At 36.3% G+C, this 24,482-nt stretch overlaps 1 protein-coding gene across 3 annotated transcripts in view; it reads left to right on the forward strand.

The window, feature by feature from the left end:
- Positions 1-24,482, forward strand: part of BLTP1 (bridge-like lipid transfer protein family member 1) — a 162,809-nt gene that overhangs the window by 18,629 nt on the left and 119,698 nt on the right. For all 3 annotated transcript variants that reach the window (XM_081077429.1, XM_081077430.1, XM_081077431.1), the window contains exons 7-15: positions 9,976-10,162; positions 13,092-13,173; positions 13,546-13,739; positions 15,684-15,763; positions 17,827-17,977; positions 19,050-19,206; positions 19,613-19,691; positions 21,789-21,880; positions 23,130-23,247. In XM_081077429.1, the coding sequence (XP_080933555.1) occupies positions 9,976-10,162; positions 13,092-13,173; positions 13,546-13,739; positions 15,684-15,763; positions 17,827-17,977; positions 19,050-19,206; positions 19,613-19,691; positions 21,789-21,880; positions 23,130-23,247 (1,140 nt within the window). The remainder of the gene's footprint in view (positions 1-9,975; positions 10,163-13,091; positions 13,174-13,545; positions 13,740-15,683; positions 15,764-17,826; positions 17,978-19,049; positions 19,207-19,612; positions 19,692-21,788; positions 21,881-23,129; positions 23,248-24,482) is intronic.

Here is a 24,482-nt window from a genome sequence, read left to right on the forward strand (position 1 = left end):
TTGTATTTTTCAAATCTTTTTAATGTCTGGCTCAATGGAAGATGAGTGGATTCTCTCCTGTCTTTTGTATTCAATCTGTTGAAATATCATACATCAAGTAGCCTTTAAAAATCTCCTCTGTCTATTCATAGGAGAGTGATTGATAAAATAATCAAACATCTTAATATAATAATCCTATTAGAATAGTTTTGACCTTTTGGTTCTCTGGGAAGGGCCTTGGGAACACCCCACAGGTCCCCGGACCATACTTTGATAACTGTAGTTGACCCTTGAACTATGCAGGGGTTAGGGGCACTGACCAGCCCCCCTTCCTGTGCAGTCATAAATCCGTATATAACTTTTCACTCCCCAAAAACTTAACTACTAATAGCCTACTGTTGACCAGAAGCCTTACCAATAACATAAACAGTCTATTGAAAAGTTTTTTGTATGTTATATGTATTATATACTGTATTCGTACAATAAAGTAAGCTAGAGAAAAGAAAATGTTAAGAAACTCATAAGAGAAAATACATTTACTGTATTTATTGAAAAAAAATCCACGTATAAGTGGACCCATGGATTTCAAACCTTGTCGTTCAAGGGCCAAATGTAACTGTACTGTTCTAGAAGATTTTCGTTGGGTTCTGGGAGAGAAAGGTCAGAAGAGGATGAAACTCTTGCACCTTTTCTCAGCTATCAGGACCATCTGTGTTTCTGGTGCCCTACATTGCAATTCTGAAATGGTGGGGGGTTTTGTCGGTATGTGGGTTCACCTAGGAATCTTACTGTCATTTATAACTTTGTTTCTGTTGGAAAATTGATTTAAAGTTCCAAAAGTTATTATATTTCTCAGTTTGAGCTAGCCTAAATTACTTTAGATTTCACTGTTACTTCACTATTATTTAATCTTTTTTTCTCTTTACTATCATTTCCTTGCTCCCACCTAATTTCTTCCCTTATCTATAATACATGATGTACTCTTCCTTGAAAAGGCTGGTATACACTGATTAGAATTTGGCATCTGTAGAATTAATGAAGTCAGAATGACTGGAAAAGGTAATAGGCAGATTCCATGTGTGGAAAACGTTTTCTAAAACTTAGAGTTGTTATTAAGTAATTTTGAACAGCCGTGGGCTGACTTCAGACGCTGGGAGTATTCTGTGGGAGTCTGTAATAGGCCTCTGCAGTCTCTCATGTCTGATCTAGAATGGCTGTGCGTTATTAGCAGCCTCTGGCCTCTGATTTTATAATATCAGTTGTCCAATCAGCCTTTTCACCTCTTTTCTTAGCAGTTGCTACAAACATTCTCACAGGAAAAAAAGTGTTCTTTAGATAGTCAGTGTGTTAGTGTACTGGGAATCTTATAAGTTTTGACTTTTGATAAAATATGAATAAATTCAAACTCTTGAGTCACTTTCCTACACTATTATTGACGTTAAACTTTGTGGAGAGAATACTCTTGATTACTGTTTATCTTTTACTTGGCTGTAAGCCTTAAGGTGGCACTTGAATAAAGGTATCACGCTTGTACCTCAGGAGGACCAAAGCCCAGCCCTCAGAGCCACGTGCTTTTGAGTTCGGTCCCAGCTTTTGACACATTCACTCAACTGTGAGCAGGGCCGGTATTGCTGCCTCTGGTTTTGTTTGTAAAGTGCACCTGGCTCGTCCCTTAGAGATACATTTGCATCTCATATGTTAGGAGTGTATTTTCTCCTGCATGTCAGTTCGTTGGTTAGATGAGTTGCTCTTTTGACTCCATCTTTTTGTTTTTTACCATGTTTAGTGAACATAAGCTTTATTGTTAACAAGATTGCAATGGAACTGAAACAAAAGTTCTCCTTGTTTATATAACTAGTTTGTGAATTAAAAAATACCTTTTTGTATATTTATATGAAAATATTTATTCTGAATTAATTTTACTGTTTTAAGCTTATCATGTGAACCAATAAAGCTGTGGGTTGAAGAGGCACATTTGACCTAAGGACCAACCCACTTCTCCCATACACACACCCATGGTCTTTACCAGGACCCAAGGAAACAACTCATTTTTCTCAAAATCCCTTATCAGTTTGGAAAACCCTCATTATGCAAATGAAAGAATTTCCTGGGAGTATAACTGGTAATGCCAGAACAAAACCCAGACCTGCTAACTTTCAGTCTGGTGTTCCTGATGTTACAAAACAGGCTTGTCAAATGTGGCCCAGGTAGGTACGTGTTGCGCTGATTGCAGCTTGTGGGAGGAATGAGAGCATTTGCAGCCTGAAGAGGCAGCTGCACGCTTTAAAGAAACCTCATGGGATCGCTCACTTTAGAAGTTTCTCAGACACATGGAATACTATCTTAAATTGTTTATAGCTGCTTTTTGAAGAAAACATATACAGTGGTACCTCGGTTTTTGAACGTAGTCCATGAGGTCTGAAACATTCGAAAACAGCCCACAGCTAGGCCTCAGGATCTTGCACTCAGCGGAAGTCGTGTGACATTTTCGACTTCTGAGTCGTGTTCGAAAACCAAGCGTTTATTTCCGGGTTAACAGCATTCATAAACCAAAATGTTAGTCAATGGAGACATTCGAAAACCGAGGTACCACTGTACTTCATTTTGTCATGAAACATTTCCTCTCCTTAAAGTGGATTGCTCTGCACCAGAATTCATGAATGAGATCAAGAGTAACTGACCCAAGTCCTTCATGAAAGAGATAGCTTTTGATAAGACTCTTTACCTTATTTAACAGGTGTTTGCTTTGCATTCATTTTTCTGATCGTGTTAAACCGGAGCGGGGGTGGATTTAAAAGAAGGAAAGAGGAGTGGGTGTTACCTGAATCTATTTAGGAGAGACATGCATATAAACAATCATAATTTAAGAAGAGAGGGAGCAGTTAGTGTGTTTTGAGGAAAAATACTGAGAACTGTCCTCAACATTACCAGCTGTAGTATGGAGCCCTTGGTGTGGTCCCAGCAGGGTCATGGTTTGATGATGTTTAGCATTCTATCCATGTGTCAGGAGGCAGAGAGGTAGATGGGGGCTGCTATGAAAGTCCCATCGTAAAAAGCAGCATGGTGATGACGGCGAGTAGGATTCTGCAGAGATGGAGTGGGAAGGAGAGAGTAGCTCAGATGGGTTGACTGGTTTCACCAATGGCATTCAGGTTGGAAAACAGGTGTGTTTAGGAATTAGCAAATAACTCCATTAGGTAGTAATTGAAAAGAAGTAATAGGGGGTGACTGGGGAGCTGTGTTATGAAGGCAGCATCAGCCATTAAACGTTTTTGGGCGGGGTTTAGGGGGAAATCACATGAACTTAGGTCATTTCAAAGGCTAAAAGCAAAATGTAATCACTACTTACCTCAGATGCATATACTTCTGATGAATATTAATAGCTCAGATATTGGTCCTTCCTTGAGGTGCTTCCCTGCCAATTCTTTGTGTTTTCACCTCTTTTTGTCATTCTTTATGTTAACGTATTTCTTTGTCTCTGCTCTCTCTCTCTAGTTGCCTGTAATGTGGACAGAAATATCATGATTTGGGGATATTTTATGTTTTTAATATTTAAGAATATTTAAATTATTTCATCCTGATTGTTCTTTTATATTGTTTGTGTGCCAGTGTTTGCAACAGAAAAATGATTCCACATCTCATTTTACATTGTCATTCATGACTTTGTGAATACTACATAATTTACCATATCTTGCCATGTATAATGCACACTTTTTTGCCCAAAATTGTGAGGGAAAAATAAGAATGCACATTATGCATGGATAGTACTAACTCTGTGTTTATATAAATGTTTTAAATTCTTTTATTTATGCTTATGAGTTAAAAGTGTAACTCTAGAAATCAGTAACAATATCTACATGCAAAATAATACCCCCTGGAATATGATAATCGCTTTTGTTGAACTTACGATGAACTTGAAATGATGAAGAGTTGTAGGCCTTCCATGATGGGTAAATATGGTGAATTTGTTACTGGTACATACGATTTCTTGTACCGTGTATCTGTTCTTGTGTTTTGTAATTATTTGTTACATAAAATTTCTCCTACCCTGATATGTTAAAAAGTAAATGCTAAAATTCCTTTATAATACAAAAGAGCAAGTACCTAAATGTAAACAAATAAACATTTGAATTAAAAAAATGGAAGATTTTTTTCCCTGAAAGTTTGGGCCAATAATGTGGGGCACATTATACACAGGAACACATTATACACGGCAAAATATGGTTATGTGACTAGTAAGAATTTGACCTGCAAAGACAAGGAAACTATTGATAGTATTTATTGTGTACAACAGTTGTGCAGGAAGGTAGAAGTATTCTTATTTTATAGATGAGAAACATGAGACTTAGAGGGGTTAATGTAGTTATCTTAGGTCACATTAGTAAATGATGGTACAGGGATCCAGTCTTCTAACCTTACTACTGTTTGTTTACCACTTTTTTCCAGTTCCTGGAGAATCCAATGCAAGAGTCCCCAACTTTTTATTTTTAAGTTGTGTGTATGCACGCGCACACATGCTCACGCGCATGTCTGTATGTGGGAGATACATGCCTTTGGAAAAGGTGTCTCTTTTGGGAAGGTGCTCATCGGTCTCTTAGGGGAGGTATTTGTTTCTGAGGAGACCTTCTAGATCAGCAGGGCACACCGTGTGTGGGGCGGCTCTGCATGGACCTACCTGTGTGACGGTGACGTGGGGAGTGTGCTAGTCCTCCGCACCTGTGTGTGTGGGGATGCCGCATGGCATGGAGAGGGCGCTGCTGTATAGAGAACTCCTGGAGAGGCTGGAGAGCTGGGGTCACTGACCTGAGGGGTCCTGGGCGGAGGCCCTGAAGGAGTACAGCCGTGGAAGCCTGGCCAACAGCCAGGCTGGGGGTCTGATTTACTGTTTGATCACATAGCTTGCTGGCGGGAATGTTGTTAATGCAGGTGAAACAAATGAAAATAATGGAACAGATTTAAAAAGGGGGATGTGAACTCTGCTAAATCTTTCTCTTTTAAAATATGAAACCAATAGGTGCTTTTAAAATGCTTATGGATTCAGTATTTGTTCATTATTTTTTAAAGTCATCTTTTGGAAGGAAAAGAGTTGTCTAGACATTTTGTTCAACCTGATTTTTAAAAACCCCACGTTTCTGTTTAATGCTTTTGTGTATTTGTTGAGTGCCTCCTATATACCAGGCACTGTTTTAGGCACCAGGGTTATAACAGTGAGCACAACAGGAAAACACTTCTCTAATGGAGTTTACATTCTCCTGGAGGGAGGTGACAACCAATAACAATGCAAAAAAAAAAAAAAAAGTTTGGGAATATAGGGAAGGAATTGTTGAGGGGATCTTGCAGTGTTTTAGTATTAAGTATTTGGTATTTGTCAATGTTGTCAAAAATCCTTTTTATCTTTGTGCGTTGGTGTCTTTAGTAAGTTAGTGTAGCCATATTCTTATCGTTTTAGTTATATTGAAAGAAGAGAATCGGTGTGTACATCCAGCAAGTAGAGATGAAATTGAGAGTAATCTTGTTTCCATTTTTCTATAGTCCCCATTTGTTTATCAGTCACTGCTGATCTAATTCGGGGCTAGTCCAGACTTAATTTTCCCCATGGCTGCTGTGCAGCTCATCCACCAGTCTTTATCGCGTATTCCTAATGAGCAGGGGATTTACAGATATTCAGGGATCGTGCTGAACTGTTCTGGAAGTAAATTTGAATACAGATGACCTAAAGGAGCTTTGGGGCAAATTGTGATTGAGTTGTTTATGACCTTCAAGAATGGTATAATAATTGATTCCTAGTTGTGTAGATCAGTGTGGTAATAGAAACATGTTCTGCTTTACATTTATTATGCATCTACATGTTGGGTTGTCAGAAGTCTCAGATCCCTTTGGATATTTTTGTGTTACTAGGAATAGACTTGTAGTAAGATGCTGTGTTGTTCTTTCATACAAATGAGCCCTTCTACGTACTAAGAATTGTTCTAAGCACCACGGATACAACAGTCAATAAAACAAGTCCTTTTTACAGAGCTGGCTTCATTCAAGCAATTGAATGGAAGGGGTTTAGATAATTCGCCAATAAATCTATACAGCACTGAGGAACGAGTAAGGGAAATGCGGCACCTAGGAGGACAAAAGCAGGCTCAGTAAATAGGGAGAACCCTTTGGAGGATAGTTAAACAGAAACACCAGGCAAGTAAGGAAGTGAATATCGGGGCAGGAACATTTCCTGGTTGTGTCTGAGTTCCGATACCAAAAACGGAGGCCGGTTTACTTGTGAGGATTAGGAGGAGAGAAGAGTACAGATCCTGTAGGATTTTATAGGTGGCTTACAGGACCTTGGTATTAATCTGAGTGAGAGGGGAAGCCATTAGAAAACTGTGGAACAGAAGACTGGCATGCCTTCAGCTAGGTTTTTCTAAGGTCTAGCCAACGTGTAAAGCACAGTCAGAGGGGAATCAGGCAGAAGCAGGGAGACTAGGCAGGAGGCTGTTGAGTTGTGTTGCATCAGGAAGTTCAAGTTGATGGTGACTTGGGCCAGGATGGTGACAAGTGGTTGGATTCTGGATCCATGTTGGAAGAAAAGCTGCCAGGATTTGCTGATAATACCTGGGACATGAAAAAGAGAGAGCAGTCAAATTTTTTGGCCTGAGCAATTAAAAAGATTAACTGGCTATTGAGAGGATGGGGAATGTTGCAGAAAAGGTTTGGGTGGGAAAATCAGGTGTTTGGTTGGATATGTCGAGTGTGGCATGTTTACTCGGCCTCACTCTGGAGATATTTTAGTAGGCTGCTGGACATTTGCCCGGGCATTTTGGGGCAAGGTTGTGGATGATTACTGAGGCAAGGTTGAAATCTAATGAGAGCTAGAGTTTGATTTACTTACTTAAAAATGGCAAATTATGTTTATTATCAAGTCTTAGAATACATACCGTGTTTCCCCCCAAATTAATATAAGACCTGGTATTACATTATATTATATTATACACGGTCTTATTTTACTACAAGAGCAGGTCTTATATTAATTTTTGCTCCAAAAGACGCATTAGAGCTGATGGTCTGGCTAGGTCTTATTTTCGGTGAAACATGGTATGTATTCTCTGTATTCATAGGTATTAAAAACTAGTGTGTTTTCTGTTCCTTTTATTAAAAGAATTTGATCTGCAGCAAGAAAAAGAGGCAAAACTCTTAACATGATAGTTTAGGGGATTGTCTTTGCTTTTAGTCAGGTGATAAATCTGAAGAAATAGGAGGGAACATAGGTCAAGAGATATTTTTAAAACTACCAGAAAAGTTACAGCTCCCAAGTATTGGTTTTTTGAAGGATTAGGTTTCTCTCTCTCTCTCTCTCTTTTTTTTTTTTTTTGAAACACAAATTCTTTCTTTTTTTTTTTTTTTAAGATTTTTTTTTTAATTAATTTTATTGGGGTGACAATTGTTAGTAAATTTACATAGATTTCAGGTGTACAATTCTGTATTGCATCATCTATAAATCCCATTGTGTGTTCACCACCGAGAGTCAGTTCTCCTTCCATCACCATATATTTGATCCCCCTTACCCTCATCTCCCACCCCCCACCCCCTTACCCTCTGGTAACCACTAAATTATTGTCTGTGTCTATGAGTTTTTGTTTCTCATTTGTTTGTCTTGTTCTTTTTGGTTTATATACCACATATCAGTGAAATCATAGGGTTCTCTGCTTTTTCTGTCTGACTTGTTTCACTTAGCATTATTCTCTCGAGATCCATCCATGTTGTCACAAATGCTCCTATATCATCTTTCCTTAACGCCGAATAGTATTCCATTGTGTATATGTACCACAACTTCTTTATCCATTCATCTATCGAAGGACATTTTGGTTGTTTCCATGTCTTGGCCACCGTAAACAAAGCTGCAATGAACATTGGCGTACACGTGTCTCTATAGAGAAATTCTTTTATATTTTTGGGGTATATACCCAGGAGAGCGATTGCTGGGTCATATGGTAATTCTATTCGTAATTTCTTGAGGAACCTCCACACTGCCTTCCATAGCAGCTGCACCAGTCTGCATTCCCACCAACAGTGTATGAGGGTTCCTTTTTCTCCACAGCCTCTCCAACACTTGTTACTATTTGTTTTGTTGATGAAAGCCATTCTGACTGGGGTGAGGTGATATCTCATTGTGGTTTTCATTTGCATTTCTCTGATGATTAGCGATGTTGAGCATTTTTTCATATGTCTATTTGCCATTTGTATATCCTCTTTGGAGAAATGTCTCTTCAGGTCCTCTGTCCATTTTTCAATTGGGTTGTTTGTTTTTTTGTTGTTGAGTTTCATGAGTTCCTTGTATATTTTGGATATTAGCCCCTTATCAGAGGAACTGTTTGCGAAAATCTTCTCCCATTCAGTTGGTTGCCTCATTATTTTGTCAATCGTTTCTTTTGCTGTGCAGAAGCTTTTCAGTTTCATATAATCCCATTTGTTTATTTTAGTTTTTACTTCCATTGCCTTTGGAGTCAAATTCATAAAATGCTCTTTGAACCCAAGGTCCATAAGTTTAGTACCTATGTTTTCTTCAATGCAGTTTATTGTGTCAGGTCTTATGCTTAAGTCTTTGATCCATTTTGAATTAATTTTGGTACATGGTGACAGATAGCAGTCCAGTTTCATTCTTTTGCACGTAGCTATCCAATTCTGCCAGCACCATTTATTGAAGAGGCTGTCTTTCCTCCATTGTATGTTTTTAGCTTCTTTGTCAAAAATTATCTGTCCATATTTATGTGGTTTTATTTCTGGGTTCTCAATTCTATTCCATTGGTCTATGTGTCTGTTTTTCCGCCAATCTCTCTTTTTTTAAAATCAGTTGTCTTAGGAAGTAAGTAATGAGGAAAAAAACCAAGATTGGAGTAGAACTAAAAGCATTACTACTATGTGATAAATGAATGTGTTGATTTATTTTCCTTAGCTTACTTTTGAAATATGAGTGGCGGTGTATTTTTCATTTGTTACTTTAGGTGTATTTTTCATTTGTTACTTTAAACTAAAATTTATATTTATTTAGGGTGTTTGACATTTCATGTGCTTTTTTGCTAATAACTTGAGGAGAATTTAATTTTGGTGAAATTTGGTACTTTACCACAGGTATGAATATGTACTTCAGATTTAAACCACAGCTTAAGCTAATAAAATGAAAGTTAATAACAGTTCTCTTTACCCATTTTTAAAAATTAAACTTCTAACTGGTCATATCCAATTTTAATTGTCTTTCCATTGAATTGGTTCTATAGGGGTAACAATGGATAAAAGTTTAAACAGAAGTCTCTAAAAACACATGTATGATTCATAACAAAAGAAAGCACTGACTATGGTACCTTCCTCTCACCCTCTTTGGTTGATTGACATGTTATACTCTGTCTTAGATTATTTCCTCACTACTGAGGAAAGTACCCCATCTGTCACTTTATATATGGATTTATTAATTACTGTTAACATATATTTAATGTAATTATGTTTTTTATTTGATATTGTTTGCAGTCTACAGTTCATAAAATCTGTGTTTCAGCATTGGGTAGTTTTTATAAACAAACTAATATTTATGAAAAGTCCTTTCTGTGGTGCGTAAGTTCAAATACTAATGTGATGTTTAAATGACTCATACTTTGAAGATGTTACTATACATATTTTAGTTTAAATTTATGGCTCTATGAAGGTAAAGTTTTACTTTTACTTTGTAAATGGCACTTTTGTATTCTTAGTATAAAATCTTTAAATATTGGCATTATACAACCAGAATCTAGAAATTCAGGGTGTTTCTAAAATGCTATTAAAATACTGTAGTGACATCAGCTTTTTTCTTTCTTTTGCTAGCATTTTATATATATCTTAAATATGATTCTCTTTATTGTAGAGTTGTGTTTTAAAATAAATAATTTGCGTTACTTTAGCTGTGAAAAAGATTTGAAAAAAACTGTGACTAAAGTTTTTAAAAAGTTGACTAAGAACTTTTTTTTTTTTTGGTATCTTTAGATCCAAAGGCAGAAACCAGATTATACATCACAATTAATGACTTTGAATTTCATGTCTACAATCGTTCGGATCTTTATGGACGCCTTCAAGAATTGTTTGGTTTGGAGCCAACAATAATTCCACCCAAGAAAGAGGATGATAAAACCCGAGAAAATGGAAGAACAAGAACCCAGTCCAAAATCAAAAGGTTCGCTGTCACCCTTGAATTTTATTAGTCGCCAACATTAAAACATTTACTTTTATTACAATATCATTGATACTGTTCATCTAAACACAGCTTAATCTTTTGTTGTAGGTTAACTAAAACTTTTATTCACATAATTATATAATTTTTAAAAAAATTCATATAATACAGAATTATTAATGTAAAAAAGGTCCTGCTCTGCTTACCAGTCCTACTTCCCTCCATGTTGATGACTGCTGTTGTCAATTTGTTTTTATCCTTTTGAATGTATGTACATAAATATACATACTTACAGTCTCTACACAAATATGGTTTTGTTTTGTCTGTTTCTGGGCTCTCTATTCTATTCCACTGATTTGTTTGTCTCTTTAACCAATACCACACTGTCTTGATTACTGTAGTTTTACAGTAAGTTTAGAAGTCAGGTAGTGTCAGTCTTTCAATTTAGTCTTCTCCCAGCAACAAAATAATTTGCTGGGATTTCGATTCGGAGTACATTGAATCTATAAATCAGATTTGGAAAAACATCTTGACAATATTGAGTCTTCCTTTTCATGAACATGGACTATCTCTCCATTTATTTAGATCTTTGATATCTTTCATCAGAGTTTTGTAGTTTTTCTCATGTAGATATTGTACATATACTGTTAAATTTATACCTATTTTATTTTTTGTGGTGCTAATGTAAATGTTACTGTCTTTAATTTCAAATTTTGCTTGTTTATTGCTAGCATATAGGAGAGTGATTGACTTTTGTAAAAAAATCTTTTATTCTGCAACCTTGCTATAATCACTTACTAATTCTAATAATTTTTTTGGTCAGTTCTTTCAGACTTTGTGCATAGACGATGTGTCTTCCGCAAAGAAAGTCTTATTTCTTCCTTCCTAATCTGTATACCTTTAACTTCTTTTTCTTGTCTTATTGCATTAGTTAGAACTTCCAATACAAAGTTGAAAAGGAGAGAGGACATCCTTGCTTGGTAGCTGATCTTAATGGGAAAGCTTCTATTAATAGTTTTTCACCATTAAGTATGATGTTACTATAGTTGTGTTTTTTTTTAGGTTTTTTTTTTTTTTGGTAGATATTCCTTACCCACTATTCCTAGTTTACTGAGAGATTTCTAATCATGAATAGGTGTTGGATTTTGTCAAATGCTTTTTCCTAAATGTATTGATATGATTGATTTTTTTCATTTTTTGGTTAATGTTAATTGATTTTTGAATGTTGAAGAGCCTTACATACCTGATAGGTTTTTTTTTTTAAGTACATGATGAGAACATTTATTATCAGTTAAATATTTAATAGATATTATGTCCCAGGCATTGATCTGAGGTACTGGGGATACTGTGATTATGACAACTGTTGTGTCTGGAGGAAGTTTATAGCCTAGTATGGGAGTTAGACAGTTAATAGGAAATTTTAGTGCAAGAAGTGTTACCATAGGGATAAGAATAGTATTCTGTGGGCACACATAGAAGGATCCGGGAGGGTTGGGACCTGAAGGGTAACTGAGTTAGGCAAAGAAGGCAGTGAAGAGTCATCCATAGAGAAGAAACATCATATGCAATAGAGAAGTTATTTACTGAGGCTGCAGTGGACTATTTGAGATGGAGATAAATAAGACTACAATGATTTTGAGGGTCCACGTGTTAGATATTTGGCTTTACTTTAGGTCAGTAATGCCGTGGTGTGATTGGAGGGAGATAAGACTGAAAGTGGGGAGACCAGATAGAAGGATATTGTAACAATTTAGGGAAGAGACGTTCATCAACTGGGTTGGTAAAAAGGGGAAGATAGAAAAATGGATGGATTCGAGATATACTTAGGCAAATGAATCCATAAGATAGTGGTAGATTAGATGTGGAGAATGAGTAAGAAGGATGAGTCAACAGTGAATCCAAATTTCTAATTTAAGTAGTGGTCATGCTTAGTCCAGGGAGCCTTAGAGAAAGTGGAGTTTAGGAGAGGCAGTGAGGTCAGTTTTGAATTTTGTTTTAAGCACTGAAGGCCACCTTAGTGGAGATGGCCTCAGAAGTGTGACTTAGGCGTTAGCGGGTATTGAAGAAATAATAAGTCTTGCGTTTTCATCTGAAATCTTTAGTGAATTGCTGTGACATTTTTATTTCTTAAATTTTGTGTACTTTGTATAATTTTGTGTAATTTCTTTTTTCTTACTCTTGGCCTGTCATTTTCATTTTATTGAGAGGACATTATTTTGGCATAAAGTGGTGGGAATAAAGAAGGAAAAGGATCAGTTGAGTTGTCAGAAGTGCTTAAAACAGCAGGGAACATCAAAGTGACTTACACGTTGGTCATTTGTTGTTTTAATAATAGTTTTGGCTGCCTTGTAAAATGTCACATTGTGGTATAATGGGCATAATGGTAGATGTAATGACTGCATATCATAATTTATATTTTTGATATTAAAGCTTGTCATTCTAAAATCATACTTTTGCTATTCTGGTTTGTCAACCTAAAAATTGTCACATGAAAGAATGCATTCCAACAGACATTTTAGGGATCTTAGTATTTCTTTAGATCAGGGGTGTCCAAACTTTTTTCAACGTTTTTCACCAAACTTTTTTCAACGTTTTTCACCAAGTGTGTATTCGGTAAAATACACAAACAGTCGGGCCACTCACTTGAGGTGAAGTACGTATTATCTCACCTGGTTTATTTAAGTGAATTAAATATATTTTTGGAATTTGCTGCGGGCCAATAAAAAATGGATTGCGGGCTGCAGTTGGCTCGCTGGCTGCAGTTTGGACACCCCTGCTTTAGATGGTCACTGTTTTTTTCCCTGGAGCAGTCATGAGATGTATTTGGAAAGGTACAGCTGGTATTAATAATGTGTATTGTGAGGAAGTCAACTGTATCTTCAGGTATTTTAAGTTTTTCTCATATATGTCAGTTTTTATTTTTTCTTCTCAGAGTTAAAGTAAAAACAGAATCTCAGGACCCCACATCTTCATGGAGATCACTTATTCCAGTCATAAAGGTCAATGTGAGCACAGTAAGTAAATTCTGCTACAATTAATATTTGGTGGGTTAATAACAGAACCTTTCATTTTTGCAACTGTAATTTTCACTTAAGAAAAGAAAGTGATTTTGTAGTTTTTTTGGTTCCAATTTTTATAAAGGTGAAAGAATTATTTTAACACCAAGTTTAGCACAAATGTGGTAAACCTGAAAGGCTATTTATTCACAAGTACTTAAATCTCTTTAAACATAGGTCTAAGTTGATCAGTGGAGTAATTTAAATATATATAGTTCTAAAGTGGCATCATTTAGTTGTTCCTTGAAAATGCTTGTTATTAGGTCAGCTGAGGGAAAATATATGGCCTGAATAGTTTATCTGTCATATATCTGTTATCTGTTTTTTTAGGGACGCTTGGCCTTTGGAAATCATTACCAACCTCAGACTCTGTGCATCAACTTTGACGATGCTTTCTTGACTTATACCACAAAACCACCTTCCAGTCATCTTGACCAGTTCATGCATATTGTGAAAGGAAAGCTAGAAAATGTTCGAGTCATGCTTGTTCCTAGTCCAAGATATGTTGGTCTTCAAAATGATGAGTAAGAAAGTCTCATACAAATAACAAATAACTTTATGTCTAATATAGATATCAATCAGACCTTCAGCATCCTTTGTTGCAAGTTGGGCAATAATTAGGTAGATTTCTGTCTATTAAATCAATTAACAATGTAGTCCTGCTTCATAAGATAAGTAGCAATGGTATCCATTGGTAAACTCTAATTTGAAATATTTTTCTGTAAGATTATAACTATAATTTTTTTACCCTTTTTTCCTTCTTCCTGTCTTTGGAAAATTTATTTTGGGCAATTAAGCTTTGATGTTTGATGTTTGAAAATACAAGATACAGGTACGTTTTATTTCTGGAAGGAATGGATAAATAGTAAAGGCAACAAATAGTGGAGTATCATTTTGAATTAATGAAAAGTTGAAAATTGAATTGAAATTACTCTTGGACGCTTGGTAAAGTTAGGGTGGCACAGTTGTGGAACTTGCTTGACATTTAAGTCCCAGTCAGTTTTCCACCTGAATTTCCAGCTTTGTTTTCCTCCTGTGAAGTTGCTGCTTGCATTCAGGAGACAGAGTGTATCAGGGATACACATGGGGGTCACCCTCATTGTGTTGGTATGCTTCCATAGGAGGGACTGGGACCCTGGGCGAACAGCAGACACGTAACTCCCATCCGACTCGGCCACACGCCCAGAGGGATGAGGGATCGTCATCTTTGTTATTCTCAATTTCTATTCTTTTTGTGAAGGAGACTCTGTGGTTGAATTTGTGTAATTTGGTATTCATCTGATGAGCTTCCACTGTGTCCCAGCTTTTCTCTTTGTGTGTAGGCAACATAAAGTCTCTGAGGTCATGAGAAGCCTGATTATTCCCTTTTCGTTAGTCCCCACTTCTTGCTATTAGATTTTCTGGGTATTGGCTAAAATGATAGAGGGGTACGTGTGCAGCTGTGGGTTTACCTGGTCTCACTCTTCAGAATCACGGACTTTGCAGAGCATCTTCTGGAATGTGGGTTATGCACACTATGCTATATTTATGGGTAAAAGTTATGATACTGAATAAATTAATCTGGCTGTTGTAAAAATTACTAGAAAGTAAGATAAAAAAGTATCCTGCTGTTAATTTGTGTTAAAAGATTTACAATTATATTTTTCACTCTTCAAAACTAAATGTGAAGATTAAATGATGAGATTAAACAGTATCCTTTGTGATTTAATACATATTTAGAAGAAGGTTGCTGGATTTGTGTATATTATCTAATGATTGAGAAGTTAATTTTGATATGGAAGGAAGATACTGTGGTATATGACGAAGAAAAAGATTGGTAAATCAAAGCAAGTAAAGAGTAACAGTTTGTGGGAAATTGTAGAGAAACATTCATTCCAGAATTTGAATTTGAGATGTTTGCTTTAAATTTGTTTCAAGTTGATCAACTAAATATTCTTGGAAATAGGTAGTATAAAGTTAATAAAAACAATATTTTTTCTTATTTAATGTTTCTGAAAGATTATACAGATATATAAAACATTTTTTATTCAGCTTTGTAGTGTTAACATACAAAGGTTGAATTTTAAGTTTAATTTTGAATTTATTGTTGCAAGTGCAGAATATAATTATTTTATTCTTATCATTGTTCTTCCATTGTATTTAATTGAACTTCACTTTAAATTGATTTTTGACATTCAAAATTGACAGTGAATAATGCAAAACAATTTTTTGGTTTGTTTGTTTTCTCCTTGGACTAATGTACTGATTACAAAGTTTTCAGTACCATTTTATTAGTTAGTATAGGATACAACTATGGAACAATTTATTGTCTACATGAAAGATGTTTTCCCTTTTCAAGATGCTACATTTGATTGCTTTTTTAGTGTTTTTTTTTTCCTTTTTGTTTTCACCTGTTAGCACCATTAATTACAGCACAAATATTTTGTATTCTGGCGATGTACTTACTTTACCCCCCTGCCCCTCCCCAGACCACCGAGACTGATGGGAGAAGGCTTTGTGGTGCTGCAGTCAAATGATGTCGACATCTACTACTACATGGATGAGCCAGGTAAGGCTTCTTGAAAGTGTGGTTCACAGCTACAATTCCGTTTCTTCTGTGAAATGGGATGTCTAATTAAGTTTCCTTATTTAGGATGTAAATAAGAATCAACAAATGGTAAATGTAGATATAAGTGTGTCCACCTAAAAAATATCTGTGTTATTGTCAAAACTTGAATATTACTTTAGTATTTCAGACCTAAAGAACACAATATAGTAATCTGTCCTTCAAATTCCATTTTCACAAATATGCCTCAAAAATTGTGAATACAAATGACCTTGAGGAAAAACCTCTGGGAATGTGGTGATGGTTAAGGTAGTTCCTGTCAGTTTAGGGGAAAAAAAATCACAGTATGTTAGATTGGAGGCTTCACGTTTCAGGATTAAAATCCAACTATGATGATTAACGGGTGTCTTCAGTCTTATAAAAGTAGCTAAACATTGGATTTTTGGTGCCTTTGTTCCTATTTCTGATCTTTTATACCTTCCAGGGGGCTTATGAGGTCAGAGTATTTTAAAAATAAAACTAGGATGTTATTTGCCTTTTTCACCATGTTGACATTTGCACTGGTGATGCCAAAGAAACGGTGGTGAAACTGCTGGTGCTTTAGCAAGACTCTAGACCAGGGGTGTCCAAACTGCGGCCCGCTGGCCAATTGTGGCTCGCAATCCATTGTTAAATGGCCTGCATCAAATTCCAAAAATATATTTAGTTTACTTAATAAACCAGGTGAGGCAATACGTACTTCACCTCTAGTGAGTGGCCCGGCTGTTTGTGTATTTTACCGCATATGGCCCTTGGTGAAAACCGTTTAAAAAAGTTTGGACATCCCTGCTCTAGACAGTGGTTGCAAACTACAGGACTCCCTGCCACATGTTCGCAGTAAAACAGCAAACGCTGGCATTACTTTAATGTCTTTGATTAAGCAATAAAAATTATTTTTATCAACTCCTGACCCCTAAGGAAGATCTTAAGTACTCATTGTGATAAAGTGGCAAGCATACATAATGCACTTCTGTGTACTGCAAGACACTCATGTTTTCAAGAAAAGCGCCTGTGTCATTGAGTTTCAAGCCGAACTATTTGCTCTTTGCTTGGAACACCAGTTTTACTTGAAAGAACAACTAGAAACAACTGATATTGAGCTTTCATGTGAAAATTAGAATTTTGGAAAATTCTGCGTCTGCCACTGTGCATTTGATGACTTTTCGGATGAGACTACCAGTGATATTAACAAATGTGATTTTTAAAATGTTTAATAATGAAATGTATCAATATTTAGAAAATATGCATGTCTCAGTGAGCCAGTATTTTCCACTTGACTAATGTGTGATGTACAAGATCATGCCATGGGTAGATTTATTCAAAGCACAAGAGAGATTCAGTACATTTTAACGTATCAGGGTATGAAAAGTTCAACAATATGGTTTCAAATTTCACATTTCAGCTAACCTTTATGAAACTACCACTTGTTGAATTTTGGTGTAGTGTCAAAGAAGAATGTCCAGAATTGTCAGAAAAAGCTATTAAAATACTCCCTTTTCTATCCGCCTATTTGTAGGAAGCTAGATTTTCTTCAAATCCTTGAACAACAGACTAAATGTAGAAGCAATTATGAGAATTCACCTGTTTTCTATTAAGCTGGACATTAGCAAGATTTGCCAAGATAAAAACAATGCCAATACTTCTCACTAAATTGTTTTAGAAAATATGGTTATTTTTTTTAAAAAATATTTTCATTAAAGTGGAATTAAAATTTTACTAAATTTTTATTAAAATAGTTATTTTCCATATTATTTTCATTACATTTTATTAAACATTTCATTATGTGAACATATAATGAGTTGATTATTATTGTAAAAATAAAATTTTAAAAAACTGCTCAACTTGAAATTTGAATAATGTAAAGTTTGATAGAGATAATACAAAAATACCTACTTTGGGGTCCTCAATAATTTTTAAGAGTCTAAAGTATTCCTGAGATCAAAAAGTTTTTAGAGGTTATGATCTAAAGAAACTTGCTAATGGTTATTTTAAGTAACTGCCTTTATATTGTATATTCTGCAATGTAGGTCTTGTTCCAGAAGAAACAGAAGAAAATATTGAAGGAGAAATCAGCAGTGAGGATTGCAAATTACAAGATTTGCCTCCATGTTGGGGACTGGATATAGTTTGTGGCAAAGGAACAGATTTCAACTACGGGCCGTGGGCCGATAGGCAGAGGTACTTGAGTAAATTATGTTTCTGATGAGTCTTTCAAATGCATAGAGCTAATACTGTAATTTTTATCAAAACTAGCTTAACAGTTTTCTAAGGTGTGTTATTGTGGCAGGGTACAATATCCCCAGACGTTTTCAACCGAATAATTACTTGTTTGTAGAGAAATTGGGGTGAGCAAGTTCCAGAGGAGGAGTACGTTCATTAGAAAAATGGTGTTGTGTGCAGCACATTCATTGGTTCCTTCGTTTTTCTCTTTTGTATTTGATTAACATCCATGCCAGTGATTTGGGGGTCTATGAAGATTCAGAGGTAAAAGACACTTACTGTTTAGTGTTAGTAGAGGAAAGAAAACCAAAGAGGTTCGTTAACGTGCTGTAACAGAGGTAAGCAAAAAGTCTTGATGAGCAATTTAGAAAGGTACTGTTTTGGTTTGCTAAGGCTGCCATAACAGAGTACCACAGGCTGTGTGACTTAAACTTCAGGACTCTCACAGTTTTGGAGGTGGAGGTATTTAAGAAACACAGATTTTATACTGGAGGTCACGGAGAGTGTTTGAAAGGTCTTTTAGTTTTTAGTCATTCTATTCGTTTTGAAATAACTCTTACATATTATGAACATTTTTCCATTTATTGAAGCCTTTTAAACAAAGGAGAGAACATTTACCAGTAGTTCTGAGGACACATCTAAATTTTTATGTAAATAGACCTTACTTAAAGTTAGTTCAGCAACTGTGCCGTTTGGACCATTGATATACACCTGTAGAAAGTCTTCCATTTCTCACACTGGGCTTGAACAGCTCAGATTGGTTTTACCTATGTCTCATTTGATAATCGTATATTTCTTAAGTGCTCAGAGCTCATTGATGTCTGGCAGTATAAAACATTGGAGCCAACAGTCTTGTTTTACTGAAGGGAAATTATAGTAGGTGTTTTGTGGCTTCATGTTTTTAATATTTCATGTGTAATTGATAAATGAGATAGCAATGATAATAGTAAATTAGAATACAGATTTTGGTCCCTTGTCAGAGATAATTTTGTTGGAATAACATCATTATTCTTTCTACCTCCTTATATAGAGATTGTTTATGGAAGTTTTTTTTCCCACCTGATTATCAAGTTCTGAAAGTTTCTGAAATTGCACAGCCTGGGAAACCACGGCAGATCCTTGCTTTTGAACTGCGAATGAATATTATTGCAGATGCTACAATTGACTTGCTGTTTACCAAAAATAGGGTAATTATTGGAATAATATCATAGAAAACGTGTTTAAAATCTGAACATGATTTTACAGAGTATTTTTCTGGTGACTGGTCCTACATACTTAGATTCATTTCTCTGGACTTCCTGCTACCCCACCCCCCAATAAATATATATGTGTTACTTTCATTAAGTGTCAAATAGTAGAAAGAAGTTAATAATAATACACTTTTACACTATAGTCTGCTTCATTTTCTCTCTTGTATATGGCCAAATTATTTTAGTCTACTTGTGTAAATTTGAATTTTTGTTCTTAGGAACTTTTAATACCTATTTAATATCATTGATGATTTTATTTTGTATGTGATAATAGTTGAAAAATAAAGATGGGAGTATAATTATAATATATGTTTTATATGAATTAAATTTTTTTCTTTTGTAGGAAACAAATGCTATACATGTAAATGTAGGAGCCGGCTCTTATTTAGAAATTAATATTCCAATGACAGTTGAGGAAAATGGTAAGCTGCAATGAATGCATTTCCGTTTGAAATGATTAGTAGGAACAAACTAATCAGGTGGGAGGGGGCTTAAGGGCTGTGTGGGAAACGGAGGGGGGGATTAAGATCAGCAGTTAGAAAATAGTCACGAGGATGTAAAAATACAGCATAGGGAATATAGTCAATAATATGGTAATAACTATGTATGGTGCCAGGTGGGTACTAGACTTATCGGTGGGATCACTTCGTAAGTTGTCTAACCACTATACTGTATGCCCGAAACTAATATAATACTGAATCTTAACTGTAATTGAAAAATTAAAAAAACTAAAAAATGATTAGTAGGGAAATAATATATAAATAATACTATGTTATTCCATTTAAATTAACATTAATTAATGGGTTTTCTTTTTCAGCTTGTTGTATTTTGATATACCTATAGTTATATCAAATATTGCATAAAGTAAATATTACATAATTAAATTATTTGTGCACTTGGAGAGAGGGGAAAATTTGAAAAATCAATTTAAGTCTTATAATTCTATCTGTTCATTTTGTCCTAATTCCTCTTTTGCAAGAATGAGCATAATTTGTTTAGCGTGTATTTCCTGTTAGTTTTTCCTGTTGCTCCATGAGAGCAGATGCTGTGTCCATCTTTTCACGGCTGTATACCTGATGCTGAACCCAGAACGTGGCACGTGGTGCGTGGGCAGTAATTGACAGAGTGACTAATAAATTTGGTTTAAGTTATATTAGGTTTTTTCAGGCAGTAAGCTGGCTACTTTGAACAGTATAACTTTAAGAAAGGAAAACACGTCATATTTAAAATATTAAATAATGCCCTGATAGCAATAGTTTCTGTCACTTACTTTGTTGCTTGTATAAGAAGAAAGCAGGCAGAGGGCTGACTAGATTCATAAGCTCCCTTAAAAAGAAAAAGGTAGCAGTTGGGTTTACTTGCATAGATAATCAATTGAAAAACTGACTGAGAATGGCAGAATGTATATTTTCCCTGTAACTCTGTGGCTGTTCAGTGAAGAACTAACCTTCTTTTAGCTAGTTTTAAAGGAACAATCCTACTGAGTCTTGAAGCAGCTGCTTGCCGTTCTCTGGGACTCATTGATTCAGCTTAGTCAATTGGAAAGAAGCATCTCTTAGCACAGCCGTTGTTACAGACATGAAGTGGGGAAAGAGCCTGTTGGGGGCTGCACAAAATGGAGAATGGTTCAATTGAGGGAGTGCTGCCACCATGCTTGTACTAATTATGCACATAGGAAATAATATTTGCACAATTTTTTTGTATAGTTGTCAGTGCCCTGGGAGAAAAGGGCCACTTGGGGGCTGTGGGGCTCGCTGTCTTGAGCATACCTATGATGCATTCTTGGGAAGTGCCACAGAACACGGGGTGTGGAGCTCTGGAGTGAGTTATGGCCTAAGGAAAGTACAGTCAGGTTCTTGGTAAAGGTTAGGTGGCTTTTAAGATGACTATCTGAGGGGAAAACAGGCTCAGGTAACTGTTAGACAATAACAAGCTAGGTATCAGATACATTTAAAACAGTTGTCAGAGATTCAGGTGTTTGAAAAATAAATGCCCAGAGTAGGATGCGTGTTGAAGTAGCCATATAATAATCACCAGTGAGGTAGTGTTTCTAGAAAGGCAGCCCATAAAGAAAGGAAGTGAACTACTCTGAACTTTTCTTCGTTTGCTCAGAATGGGCTGTGTGGTTTGGTAACTGCCACTGCATAAGGAGTATGAAAATAATGAAGACATGTACCCTGGAGTCAGAGGGAGAAGAGAGGAGTTGGGGCTCTTAAGTAGTTGAAAACTGGTATTTATGGACTAGACTGTAGTTTTTCCCTGGAAAGTAAAATCATGTTAGACATTATGTGAAGATGGAACTTTCTTCCTTCACAGCTGTTCAGATGAGAAGGCTCCCCTATTAGGCAGCAGGCTCCCCATGATTGGGATATACTTAAATAGTGACTGATCACAGTTTTTCAGGGATTTCTTCTTTGGGTTGTGGTGGGAGTTGTTTCCAGCCAAAATTTTTAATATTATACACATACATACATACACTCTTTTTTTAGGTTCTTAATTTTTATGTTTTCACTTACTAGGCTACACTCCTGCAATTAAAGGACAACTCTTACATGTCGATGCCACCACCAGCATGCAATACCGGACCCTTTTAGAAGCAGAAATGTTAGCAGTAAGTCGAGAGTACATGATGATATATGTATGTGCGTAAAATCAAAATTCTAATGACCAGGAAGCCCTCGTTGAAGAAGCCCCAGGTGCCCTTGGCCCTATTTTGGTCAGAGGAGGAGACTCCCAGGGCTGCGGGCCTCCTGGCATCTCTGAAGATAAGGCAACGAGATAGGGATTTTGGCTTTTAAAAATGGGAAAAGTTGTCATAATATTGTTTTTAAACTTGATAGTATGGCTGGGCTAACTTTGTCCAATGTTGTAAATAAGATTGTTTTTTACTGTATGTTTCTGACCCCATTGGATTCTTTCTCAGGGCTTAATAATTCATTGTGCTTTTTACTTGATGAATGAGGTAAAAGGAGGAGACTCTTGATATCTGGATTGCTCCATATTAAGAACAGAAAAAACTATGGGAATGCTTATGACTAAAATTCTAGGTTGGGGACTCATTAATCAGGCAGATTATTATTTTTTATCAGGGACAACAGTAACAATAACAAGAAAAGCCACTTTGTGGAATGGCTGATACTCAGAGAGGGTTCTTTTATATAAGATGGTACCATTAGGGCCTTAATTGCTTGTCTAAACAAGCATATTTACACACGATATATAAGTAAATTAAGAGGAAAAACTTACGTTCACCAAGAATACGTTGAATACCATAGACATATACTAAACTGGCATATGCAGCATTTGAATGACTCCTGAGCTATTGCTGACAACTAGTGCTGTGCAGCAATGCTGTTCCTGCTCAGGCAGCTCTTGCCATTGTAGAACTGCACAGCTTTGGCAGGTGGAATGCACCAGAAAGCACCGCGTCAGGTCTGCAGTTGCCGTGCTGTCAGGTGGGAACCCGGGAGGCGCTGGGGGCCAGACGAGGGTGGGACAATGTGCATTGTCCTCCACCCTCCCTGACCCGAGATACTCACTGCACAGGTTAGGCTTACAGAGGAATTCAGATTGTTGGCTGGTACTCCGTTGGGTTAGCCAGAGTACAATATCAAAAGTGCAGCCTGAGTTGTCGTTCCTAAAGGTTTTGACCACATCATGGCTTCTATTTCAAGGAACTGAATGTAACCATGGATACTGACCTTTAGCCATAGCGATATTAAAATCTTGAAGTGACCTTCTGTTCGGCTCAGGAGGAAAATGAGTTTTCATTACTCACTGGTGTGTGTGAATTCATTTCTAATGCTGCTCACACGTGTGCCACGTTAAGCCCTCACATTTTCACTGAATTTGGTCTGCAGTTCCACATCAATGCCAGCTACCCCCGGATATGGAACATGCCGCAGACATGGCAGTGTGAACTAGAGGTGTATAAAGCTACCTACCACTTCATCTTTGCACAGAAGAACTTTTTCACAGGTAACTTTCTAATAAATGTAAATGCAGTGAGATTTAGCACCATGAACTTGTTTCTTTTCAGCGAGTTTTGCTTGTAATTCAACATCGGGATTTGATGACGCAGTTCAGACTTTCTTTCACACTTTTTGGGCTAAGAATGTCAAAGGGAAAATTTAGATATAGATGTTTTGTGCTCTATTCTAACCCAAAAAATGAAAATGTGAACCTAAAATTGAGCTTAGAAGAAATGAAAAGAAACCATCTTAGGCTGGTGCTTTGTTTCAGTCTGGTGGGGAGTACGATAAGGAAGGTGAATCAGTTTCTTTCTCTTCCTGGATTAGGCATCAGCATGGCTTCATTATTTTAATTATTGTAATTAAACAGTATATTCAAACAGTCAAATATGTCATTTTCGTATTTTGAGCTTCTACTTAGTCCTTTACATTGGCATGGATAATTGAGTTGATGCTATCCTATGTTGGAAAACTTCCTTTATTATAATAGCTACTTATATTTCTTGATAATGGGAACATGTGGTCTTAGTCTCTGAATAACATAAATATTACTACATAAGAATAAGTAGCATTTATTGAGCCTTCTAGTGAAAAGGTTTAGATAAACAGGGTCTGATTTGCCAGGGTCAATGGCTACCCCAGAGCACCTTATGTTTGCTTGACTGATTGCTACATTTATCTGTCTGTCCATCCGTCCATCCATCCATCTGTCCATCCATCCATCCATCTGTCCATCCATCCATCTGTCCATCCGTCCATCCGTCCATCCAGCCACTCACCAGCTGTTGACAAGCATCTGGTCTATGCTGCGTACCATTAGATAACCTCGGTATAGTGGAGAGTAAGGTCTTCATAGAGAGTCCTGTCCCTACATTACTTCCTAGCAGTCTGATGTTGGCCAAAGTACCTAATTGTTTAAGCTTCAGTTTCCTTATCTGTGAAGTAGGGAGAACAACTTCTACCCTAATTTTGCTGTTGCTAGAGTTTTGGCCTTTTACACTGTCATTACTACAGTATGTTCAATCATACTTCTTTTATATGTGTTTTCTGCTTTGAGAGCCTTATGTTGGGGACTGGCGAGACAGCTTCTGTTTTCTTGGAATTACAGAATTCTCCAAGGCTTGAATCTGGGTCCCAGTAGTAGAAATTGTGACAGATTCCCCAGTAAGTTAATCTTTTGTCTGTGAAGCTAAGCACTGAATAAGTACTACTCAATTCAGATTTATTAAAAAACAATAGCTA

The sequence above is a fragment of the Rhinolophus hipposideros genome (genome assembly GCF_964194185.1).
Source record: "Rhinolophus hipposideros genome assembly, chromosome: 16".
NCBI lineage: Eukaryota > Metazoa > Chordata > Mammalia > Chiroptera > Rhinolophidae > Rhinolophus > Rhinolophus hipposideros.